Here is a 12,372-nt window from a genome sequence, read left to right as displayed (position 1 = left end):
ATGTAGGACTTTTTGTGAAATTGAGTGTCATGATTGTACGTAGGAAAGTCACTATAAGTTGAAGCCATACCCACTTTAATACCTAAGAGTACATTGTATAGGACTGAACAATGTAGTTGCTCTTAAAGGTAAAAAGATGAATAGTTTAAAGTATTTAGAAGCTCTTTGATCACACTTATTGATTGACAATGCGATACAAGTTGTTTTGGCCACACTACCACCTCAGCCATAGTCATTTTAGCCATAGTTATCTTGTCCATAATATATTTCATCCAAACATTTTACAAATATTGTATACGGTTATAAATTTTACATCAACTTGTATTTAAGTAAAATAAAGATGGATGGCAGAGGTAATAATAATTGATTTAAAAAAAAAACTTCGGTGTTTGGCAAGCCAAAGGGGACTAAAATCAATATTTTGAATTATATAAGAAAATAAATTTTGTAATATTACAAAATCTCTTTTAAATATTAGAAAATGTTTTTTTTTTAATATTAAACATTCCTTTTATAATATTACAAATTGATTTTGTAACATAAAAAATTCCTGAATAGGTAATACATGTAGTATTAAATATCACACATTTTATACATTGTAATATTATATGAGTCTATATGAGTTAAGTGCACACTTTAGAAAAACCTACTGACTATAATATTTGTTTCAATCTATGAAGAAATAACCTCAATCATGTGGTGCACACTAAATAACCTGTATTGCAGGGTTTTTTTTTCTCTTTAAAGTGTGCACCACAGGCATTGAGTTTATTTCAAATAGACTGAAATATTATAACAGTCATTCCTTGTAATTTATTTTAAGTACCAAAATACAATAAGTAATTTATTAAATAAGTTCGATGACAACACAGTCATTACAAAATTTGGCCACAAAATTGGGCGTGGGAGTCATAAACAAACGTTTTATCCAATCAGAAACTGTATACTTCAGAAAAAATGAATTTCTCATATTAAAAAATCACTTTGCAACATAGCAAAAACCATGACCAAGATGGACTATAGCTGAGAAGTACTGTGGCCAAAACGTTCTGCGGCCGAGATGACTAGAAATCATATTGGTCATGCCTGTTCCAATACTACCAACTCGAACGCACTAAACCATAACAAGTGAAACTCACTCAATTTGAAAGAGTAATCAAGGGAACCTAGATTCTAGCTTATATCAAAAGAATGTAATCCAGAACAAAGACCAGATATGGAGAACAAACAAACACAACAAAGAATATAAAGTGTAGTGGAATTACTCTTTCACGTAAGGGATTTATTGTATTTCACTGTCATTATCAGGAACTTCAGTAATTCCATTAGGTTAGTGAGCTAGACGTCATATATTCTACTCCTAGTGTTCATGGAACTCTATCTTCACCTCACCGGATCACTTCCGGTTCCCGATCCCGGCCGGGATAGCCCTTAGTATATAAGGCGGCTCTCCCGTCCCGAGCGAGACCCGGATTTTAACTGAACATTTTAGCAGACGACGTTACGTTTGGTAAGGATCGGTACTTTACCAGTACCGTTTATTTCCCTCACCGTAGGATTATTACCAATCATATATTTGATGTATTTGGCCAATATTAAATATGTAAACTGAACAAGGATCACTAATTTACGCCAAAAAATAAAGAACCTGGGAAACGTCACTGAGACAACTACAGCAAAACTAACAATATTATATTGTTACAAAAGTAACAAAATTAATACATACAAAGTAACGAAAGTAAATGAATAACTAATATAGTCCTTGAACCGATCCGCGCAACGGTTTTACGGATCGATGACCGTTGACTAATTGATTGTTGACGGATTGATGACCGATGACCGATCTGATCGCAGTTATGTTATGTAAAATGGCGTAAGATCTGTTTGAAATAAAAGAAATGTAAAATTAAAGTATAAAGTGATGTTTAAATCTATTAAATTATGTTAATATGTGTAAAATTGACAAAGAAAACAATAAAAACCGTAAAATACAGTGACCGCTCTGTGGTCACGTAATGCGATCACCAGTTTATTGGATCGGTTTGACGGATCGATGACTGACCGGAAACTGATCGGTGACCGATGACCGATCGCAATTTTTTTGCACGGATCGGTTCAGGTACTGTACTCCACTAAAAACTTGGAGCATAGACCAGGTACAATGGTAAGGTAAGCATCTGAATTCTATCATTTTTCTCTTTAATTTTCAAAATTTTAACTAATCTTAATCATTAATTTGCATCTTGATTTTATGAAAACTTGACATTAAGTACATGTATCTCACAGGATGTTGTCTCATACTCAGGCTCAAGGCAAGGAAATTTACTCTCTACCTTCTGCAACGATTCTATCAGACTTTGTTCAGCAATGTGATGAAGATGATCCAATAATTGATTGTTTAAGTGAAGTAGAAATTTTGGCGTCTTCAAAATCGCAACTGTCTCATCCTGTGCACTGCATGTATTTTGTATCTTGGGTATTTTATCAAGTATTTCCGGCAACGTAAGAGAAAAGTCATTTTCATAGAAAATATGAAGTTCTAGAAATGTTTACTAAATGTAGAATAATCAGACTACTCGGCCATTTCGGCTACAAGAAAAAAAAATAACCACGGATACAGCAAGGAGTAAATGTGATATATAAATCCTTGGATTTAGAAAGGATAATTTGTTCTTGAATTACTAGCTGGAATAGTAGTTTAATGTGGATCAAAGAAGATACATTCACAGTGGCGGAAAAAAAAACGTGTTGAAAAATTTCTTGTGTTAAATTATGAAAACCATGTGCACTGCAAACACTTCGTTATCCTTACCGGTGCTCAAGAAATTGTTTTTGCCCCTATATGGTCTATATTCTATTAGTGATACTTCTCGGATTTCTAATTTTTTAAGTCGAAATTCAAATTACTATTAACGAACTCAGGTCGAAACTGTCTGTCAAATCATTCAAACCTAAGCTACGGTCGTTACAAGCAATCTTGCACTAAGATACATGTATCTCTCATCTAAAGCTTAAACTATTTCTCAGCTGAAAACCTATAGCTCTAGTGCTACAAATTGACACACAGACACATATACATGTTTATTTCTTAGTTCTTGGTACTTATAACATAAACGCCGAAGTCTTAGAATAGAATTCCAACACTAAGCACCAACGAAAGAAACATTAGCCATGCATGCATTTTTAGGCCCCTCGCCCCCCCCCTCCCCCCCTTTTTGAACACATACAGCTCTTTTATCACACCTAAGCCTAGATAACATATAGTTTCTGAACAAAATTCGTTTGTAAACAAATCGGCCCTTAGAAACCAATATGGCGGATATTAGTATGGGATTTCCTCGTAAGGATTTGTTACGAACGATTTAAGCCAATAAGCGACTCGTTGGTACTAACACGTCATGCTTATATGCGAACTATCTTCAGAATAAATAAAAGAGAGACAACTCTAGCGGCAAGTCCCGACAGTTTAAAACGTTGAGCTTCAATTCGAAAATGTACTGTATGTGACGTCGAGTATAGATAACATATAGTTTCTGAACGCATGGATAACCAAAATAACCATATAGAATGATTATTACAAATAGCAATAAAACCAGACCGCAGACTTGAATTGTGAGTTTAGGTTAATGCACGATTAAAGATTTTTTCTTATCTTAAATACACAACTATAATGAAAAAAAACATCCATCAATGAAATTGAAAGATTCTCCAAGAATTCGTCCATGCTACGAAGCTTAACATTTTAGAAAATAGTACTTAAGATTGTCCCATTTCTATGGACACACTTTTTTTTTATGTGGACCTCTTTTTAGGACGTTAATCATTATGTTTGATCAATGGGACGGTCTCCTGGAGGAGTCGGAAAACTTGTAAACTTAATTCCACATACTAATTCATCTAACTGCTTTGTGTTTTTCGTATTTTTGAATTTATTCTTAATGTCTATTAATTATGGTGTAAATGATCTAATGATCATTATGTTTAAATATAAATACTTTCGACTATTTACTATTGAATTTCACAGGCAATTGTGTATTTAAAAACAAAGTCTGGTTCCAACTTTACTGACGTACTAATAGTTTATCTAACCGCACGAAGAAAGATACCAGACCATATTGTTACGCGAACAAGACCACAACACACATATACCTCTCGCGCAATAACTGGACATTCACAACATCGTTTAACCAAAGACTCCGTAACAATACTGTGATAACACCTGGATTGTTTTGTCGTCTAAAATTGACATCATTTTACATCATAAACTGTAAAATCATCTAGTGGTACGTACATGTGTACAATGCTAACTAAGGTAAGTCATCAATTGCATATAAGTGTTGAATCCCCTACTACCTTATAAATCAAAGGTGTTTTAAACAGAAGGAAAATCCTTTCTTACATTTTAAAAAACGTGCAACAAATCGACTTCATTCACGACTAAAGTCATTTGATAAGACATCAAACATAAAACAATATATTTAAATCTGTATGTTAAAAATAAAGTAGAGTGGTATTTCTTGAACATTCCTTTCATTAGGATTATTTGCCTTGTTCAGCAATGGTACCGGTATTGTACTCAATTTATTTCCTGTAAAAAACATTTGTTCAACTTGATGTTATGAATTTGCATAGAAGGACATAGTTAAAGTAGATAAACATCTTAAGTTTCGATACAAATGAAAAGATTCTTATTTTTGACAAAAAGGTTTTTCTAGACTTTTTATGAGCAACTCGGCGGGTGTTTCTAGAAAAGCAGACGACGCTTACTCTACCGGTGCACCTGGTCCATGCTCCCAGTTTTTAGTGGAGTTCTAGTTGCGCATTTGCCTTTGTTACGTTTGTGTACTTTGTATGTATGATTTGAGTTACTTCATATTCTTCGTTATGAATATCTGTTTTTCATGTCTGGTCTTATATACACTCATCTCTACTGTATTGTTTTATTTGAGAGACATCTTGCAACGCTTCTGAATATGAATAAACTTATCATCATTCAAATGACATCTCTCAAATATTTACGAAGAGTCAAGCTTAACTGTATTATTTATCATAATGTTTTTATTCGTTCTGCTAAGTGATTCTTTACAATAGGTAGTCCTTAACAATCATATCGCAATTTGCCCTTGTAATTGCCTCCTGGTCCACATGTTCTGTATTTTTCTTTTACAAAATTAGTCATGTCATCGAAGTTTGGGCCACATCTACGATATTTTCCGTTCTCAGTTGGATGTTTCTTACGTAGATGGTGTAGTTGTTAATGTATTTTGTAGCTTAAGAGTATCAAAACATTTTGACAGCTTTTGAGTTATTACAACCAACTATTCATAATTAATAAAGAGTGTTTGCAATGTAATCGTAATAGGATAGCGGTGCTCCAATCAATGACTAAATATTTCATAACGCCAAGTATGAAAAAAAAAACAAACACAAACGATTTGGTATAGAGTACTCGAGTAACTAAATTACTACTCGATAATCTGGCCTATCGAGCAATACTCAAACACTCGAGTACTCGTTGGTGTACCTAGTTCTGCTTGATGCACGTCATGTCATGGATAAAAATCTCTCTTAATTTCTATTTATACCACATTTACGTCATGTGAAGGTATACCGCCTTATACTTCTGGATGCGTTGTGGAGCTATTCTTCCAAAAGACTTATACAGATAAAAGTTGGTTCATTTTTACCTTGGTTAAAACTTTTTGTACTTGAATATTCATCTCTGGCTGATGATAGGTACGTGTACATTATGAAAAAGCAATATTTAATTCGTTGGCATGTATTAAACGCCTATCTTAACACACCCAAAACATTGTTTTCAAGAGTAAAAGATAAACCTATTAACGAATTATCAACTATCTGCACAAGCTTAAAATAAATGCACTGATACCATACCAAATTCGTGGTCAATAATAAAAACAAAAATGGCATTGTATTTACTTCAGTATCAATTTACTGATATGTGCATGTCATTCGATAACAAATCTATCCAAATATTCTTACGGAAGCGATTTTACCGTCTCGGTTATGACGAAACTGATGACATTTTTAATCCTCACAAGGCAACACTGCCTTGTTACAGGAATGTCTAATGTTTTGTCAAAAACACGATTTTTATGCACTAAACTGTAATACCAGAAAAAATGATAATGTGTTATTTTCGATATGGATGTTTTTAAATAGTATTTATATGAGTGTTGTCTAAAATGATGGGAAGCATAGTTTTACTACTGTTTGAATGTATTGTTTCAGTAAGGTAATTATATAGCTCATAGTGCTTTTCATGGAAATTGTCATATTCACAGTTTTAATATTCAATCGTCATTAACAGTATCTATGGCGTTTTCTACAAGATTATATTTGTAAATATATGACGAAACTCAAACAATTTTCTGACCATATTGTATTATGACAGTTACGATTTAATTTATCAAGTTACATTATATAAAATACGTCCCAATCTACACAAATGGATGAAAAACTATTTTTTTTTATAAAAAAATAACTTACCGTTTGTCTACTCTGTAGAGACATTATTGTGATAGATAGATAGATTGATTGATTGTTGGGGTTTATAACGCCCGAGCAGCAATATTTCAGCTATATTCAGGCGATGAACATGAAAGGGATGATAAAAGGAATATGGAATAATGATATGAAATGAAAAAAGGGATGGGACACAAGGATAAAAGGGTCGACAAATTTTGATTGCCAAATGATAAAAGGGGGATGGGTAGGGTCGGGCAGTTTAGCCTCCTGTGTCGGAGCGCAAAGGTTCCTACTCCTATCGAATACCACAGCAGGGTTCTTTAACCTACGCAGAACGTGGCATCTTTCCCAACACGGTGCATCACTATTGTTTGCGGACAGGTTTTCTGTATTATAGCCTGACAACCCCAGCATATAACACGCCAAGGGTACCCCATTCCACCATCTGGGGCACACATCCCAGTTGCTTTGTGGGCAGAGCGCCTTGCCCCCGGCTAGGTTTCTGAGCACTATTTAGTCGCTTTTTTACGACAAGCTTAGCGCTGCTGCAAGGCCTATTCTTTTGACAACCGGGCCTGCACGGGAGTTTGATAGAATAGATAGATAACCAAATAAATATTGCGGTTGTCAGCATGCTAGAAATACATAGACAAAATGAATTTGAAATTTAAAATGAGAAAAAGCACTGTATTTAGTATGATTACAGATAAGGTCAAAACACAAAAAATAAACAAATTCAAAATTTAAAATTTAAAAATCCCATATCAAGTAAATGTTGAAGTGCACTTTCACATTTACACACATGTATCAACGGAAAGAGCTTCCTGTTTAATTTAATTTATTCATAACTATAATTTGGCTCGTCCAAAATTAAGACAATTTGTTAAGGAAAAAAGATAATTTTACGTTTCTTGGACAAGAAAGAAATCATCCACATATCCACTTATATTACTGTTGACGAACATTTGTTTTGCGAGGTAACATTTTCTGGTATTTTAAAGTTCGGTCAAACCAAAAATTGGAAGCAACAAGTGAAAACAAAAAGGGCAACTTTAATGGAAAATCGAACTAAATGATATTCCTCCTTTCCCAGTTACCATATGGGCAAAATATCAAAACAAAAGCGCCAAAAAGGATACGGCATATCCATAAAAAAATTGTCAAAAAATCAAATGGCAGTGATCCGTAGTTACAGCCAAATCTCCACCACAAATGACCAGATAGACGGAGGTACAACCTAATGGAAGGGCGGCGGCCAGGATCACTACATACTTTAAATAAACGGGCGTAAAATTAGGTAGAATTTATATATAATGTAAATCAACGAAATTAAACGTTTCCCCTCATAACATTTTATCCTTTAAAGAGGTAAAATGTCTAATGTTTTTATCATCGTAGGTTGCTCTTAAGACTGACATGACATGGATACTTTATCATGTATTTTAATACAAGGATACGACTTTTGTATGTACTTGAGATACTGGGCACTTTACAAACACTCAAATTATGTAATATTCTTTCCAGACAAAGGGGCTATTATTCAACTATCAGTTTGTGAAAAAAGGACAAATGATAATTTTGAAATGTTGTTAAATATAGTAGCAGGTAAAATTTTCTTGTTGAATTATACGTGATGAAAATACTTAACACATTTTCAACATTGTTATGTATACATTTTTCTTAATGTGGAGTTCGTCAAGAGAGATGTTTTACATTGACTATCAATTATTTTCAGATACTTAGATGTACAGAATGCTGTTTTTCCTTAAACGAAATACCTATAAATATGTTCTGTTTTATCGTATTTCTTCGTTCATTCTTTAGCATAACGGCTGGAAACTTTTGTCATAATGAACAGTCATGTGCCCAGTACTATTACGAAAGGGAAAGATATACTACGAGATGTTCGTTTTGGAACTGGGGTCGATGTACGCGATACAGGTATATTTGTTTATGAAAAGTTATTGAACGAAGCTTCTGTCATGAATTATAATCAGTGAGTATACTATTTTTTTGCCCTCTTCTTTGTTATTATTTTACGCCATCATTTTTCATTTCTACAAGGAATTAAAAGTAAAACTCACGTTTCAATTGTCCGAATAAAATTGTTTGTAATTGTTGAGCTGTAATTTTTTGTCTCTCTCTTCAATTTATATCTAAAATTAGTGTTATAAAAACATAAATTGCATTCCCTTTTCCTTTGTATTAGCAACAAGAAATTCCTCAAAGCGCAAAATTTGTACAACACATAAAATGAAAAATTCAAGATTTTATTTGATTTAACAAAGGCATTATTTCAAATTACCTTCCCGACTAATCAACTGATGTATCATATCTTGTACTATGCATTATATCGTTGCAGACTGAAAACAGTCCAACATACTGGCAAATGTACCAATCGAAACTGTTGTGCTGGCTTTACTGGAAATGATTGCTCACAAGGTAAATCATATCATGTCATTTATTGCATTCCTAACATCAATATACTGCTTTTAAGTGGTACTCCAGCTAAGATTCATGCAAAATGTGATTTATGGATAAAAAAAACCTACCTATTTTTATTTTTGATATTTTGCTTGAATCGCTATAGTAAACATAAATTAACATTACGTTTTTCATATAGTCGTGTTCTAAGGAGATAAAAAAATATATAGAATGCATCTTCGATTTCAACATTAAGGGAGATAACTCTGTAAATGACACTCAAATGCAATAAAATCTATTAGATTTTCAATGTTGATTATCTCCTAAGAGCAGGAAGATTTCAATGACTAATTACACATTTCATAGTACCATCGAACAACTTAATTACAAAAATAAAAACATGTAGCCTTTCTTGGGGTGTATCACATTTTTCAGATTTTGCATGATTCATACAAAGATAGCACCTCAATAGAATTCAAATTTTACAATAGTCAAGACATAAAAGGAAATTGTAAATCGTCTGCAGTAAATGGTAAAATGCTGTCAACAGAAAATGAACAGAAATATGTTGACACAACTCCATATGGTAATTTGAGAGACTGTTTTACCAAAAGGTGAAAAACGCTTAAGTTAAGTACCATTTATTTAAACGACACACGCTAAATTTCAATGTTCTATATTTGTAACGGGCAATACAGGTACAGTACTTTACGATTGAAAAAAAGGACGAGTTAAAGGTTATGGGGTAAGTGCACTTGCTAAATCTGTCAGACTAGATTGATTAATAAATACGGAATACCATACATATATAATGTTGCGTTATTGTGTTTCTCAGAGCATATACAACTTTGTATTCAACAATATTATTTTTAGCACTTTGTAACTGGTCAACAACATGTCCAAACGGAGGAACTTGTACTGCACCGAATACTTGTAAATGTGCACCTGGGTTTACAGGTCCTCGCTGTCAAGGTAATAGTGTATACTGATCAAGCCTTTCGAAGATGATATTGAATTTGCTATCAAAAATGTTTATATGCTACATTCTTTCAAGATATATAAAAAACATAAAACAGCTTGTCAGTGCTAATAATTCTATGAAATAATTACTAACAGCAAAATCAGTCAACATTTTTTCATTTATTCATTGAATCCATATGTTGTAAGGCAAATGCGCCGGTTGACTATAATCTGTGTAATAATAACTATTGAAATCCTTACTATTGTTGTTCTTTTTTGTGTAATATTAAGATTTAAAAACTAACAAAAAGACCAAAAATAGGAACAGAAGTAAAGAGGTCAAAATCTTGAGACAAGTTAAAAGAAATTGATGAAAAAAAAGTTAAATCACAAAACAATGTCTTAAGAAATATACACGAATTATCAATGACCTACAAAACACTATTAATACTGGGATTATTGACCAATTGCTTCTTCAGGGAAAACGTCGTTATTTGAAGTCAAAATGAAAATGGTCAAAATAAAAACAGAAACTAATACTTTAAACATATCTTATCTACTGGTATATGATACTGAACTGAAAACGTTTAAATTCTTACAATAAATTGAATTTGCCATTACTCTTTGAAAATGTGATCTTCAAATGTAGTTTTGATGACGAAAGTGAAACAAATAGGTTATTTTAGATCTACACTACTTGCGTATACTATTGTAGCTGCCTGTTCTGCATTCGACCGTTGGTGTTGGCCTGGAACGTGTGGTCATAGTAACTACTCTTCTCAATGTAAATGCGTCACAGGATTTAGAAAAGAATATAATGCATCTACTGCATTATGCCAACGTAAGTGCAATGCCATCATTAAAGGAATCAATTTTTCATAATGTTTTGATTCTTTCAAGAGAAAACATTTTTATCTTTAAAAATGTAGACCATTAAAGTATTAGCACAAAAACTTAAACTTTAGTACCTTTTCATTAATATGCATATGCAAAGATAAGCTTATAAACAGATTTATGATATATCAAATATTATCATATTGAGCATATTTGGATCAGTGTAGTCAGGCAATGTATATTTAATAATGGTTTTTCCTTTTTAGTATCATCAAAACCAAACATAACGTCATGCCCGATAAGAGCGTTTGCAGCTAAGTAGGGTGACATGTCATTTACATTGCAAGAGTCTTCATTTATCCAAGCACGACCTTTTCTGCTTCGTATACACAGTGCGTTTTCATCATAACAAGCATGAGCGCTGTTTGCCGGATATTTACATAACAATTTAGGATTTTGATTTGAGGATATATCACCCTGTACCTGAAAATTAAAAAGATTAATACACTGAAGTAGAAGGGAGAAACTCATTTTTATTATACATAGGCAAATATTTTTCATGTGACGTTCATGTTAATCGAGCTTCACATGAAATTCATGTGAACTTCACATGAAATAATTTGTCCTGTGTAGGGGGAGTTGTTTTTAATTTCTATGTGGTGTTAAAAACAATGTGTTTGTTCAAGCAGTAAAATACCATATAAAATACTACGTTAAATAAAGACAATGTAAGGGGAAAACATGAGAAAAGATAATACGGAAATGGTCAAGAAAATTCATTAGTACATTCTCCGAATCACATTTTGTATCAGAGCTGTTTGCGAATTATAGATTACTCCGTGGTAACGTCACGATACCGGCGGGGGGGGATAAGCTGCAATCTTCAATACTAATATGAATGTACTTTTGTATTTGCAATCAATACTTATTGAAAACAATTTTATCTGACCATATTGTAATACGCCATATATTAAACTTTTCATTCCAGTTTTAAATCAATCTATGTTCAAACGATGCCTGTATTTTTCCCATGAAGTGTACGGCTATAATGTGATTTGACGGTGAAAAGATGTTGAACGACATTTTAAGTAATTGTGGTTCATATTAGGATCTTTGATCTTTGAATAATTAGTTAACGGTACCCTGATACGTATATTTAGTTAACGGTACCCTGACACGTATATTTAGTTAACGGTACCCTGACACGTATATTTAGTTAACGGTACCCTGACACGAATATTTAGTTAACGGTACCCTGACACGTATATTTAGCTAACGGTACCCTGACACGTATATTTAGTTAACGATACCCTGACACGTATATATTCTTTATCTTTCAGCAATATCTACTCCAAGTATAACTACGTGTAAGGTCAGAGCAATTTCAAGCGACAGAACAGAAACATCATCACATGAAGGCGCTTCTGAATGCTCATTACAGAATGATTTTTACGGCAGATTTGAAGTCCACCATTTCATACTTGATATCGGAGGTGTATACGAAGTACTTATCAACAACAAAACAATTCAAAACAGACCGCGATATGTTTCAAATGAGAACTTTGGTGTGTCTGAAGTTTCCATAAGTGTCCACAAGCTCTCTTTGAATGGTAAGAAGTTGGTTTGATTTAGGATTAGTATGCAGCTACTACATTGTTCACTTTT

At 33.1% G+C, this 12,372-nt stretch overlaps 1 protein-coding gene across 1 annotated transcript; it reads left to right on the top strand.

Moving 5' to 3' along the window:
• Nucleotides 1-6,011: 6,011 nt before the first annotated feature.
• On the top strand, nucleotides 6,012-12,340 carry LOC148607345 (multiple epidermal growth factor-like domains protein 10). Its single transcript, XM_088544410.1, has 6 exons — nucleotides 6,012-6,256; nucleotides 8,314-8,430; nucleotides 8,852-8,931; nucleotides 9,787-9,885; nucleotides 10,589-10,714; nucleotides 12,048-12,340. The coding sequence occupies exons 1-6, from the start codon at nucleotides 6,207-6,209 to the stop codon at nucleotides 12,332-12,334; spliced, it is 759 nt and encodes a 252-aa protein (XP_088400536.1). The 5' UTR covers nucleotides 6,012-6,206; the 3' UTR covers nucleotides 12,335-12,340.
• Nucleotides 12,341-12,372: the final 32 nt, after the last annotated feature.

Source organism: Perna viridis, chromosome 9 (genome assembly GCF_037379345.1).
Source record: "Perna viridis isolate PV_CMFRI_1.1 ecotype Kerala chromosome 9, ASM3737934v1, whole genome shotgun sequence".
Taxonomy (NCBI): domain Eukaryota; kingdom Metazoa; phylum Mollusca; class Bivalvia; order Mytilida; family Mytilidae; genus Perna; species Perna viridis.
This window is presented reverse-complemented; position numbering and strand designations above follow the sequence as displayed.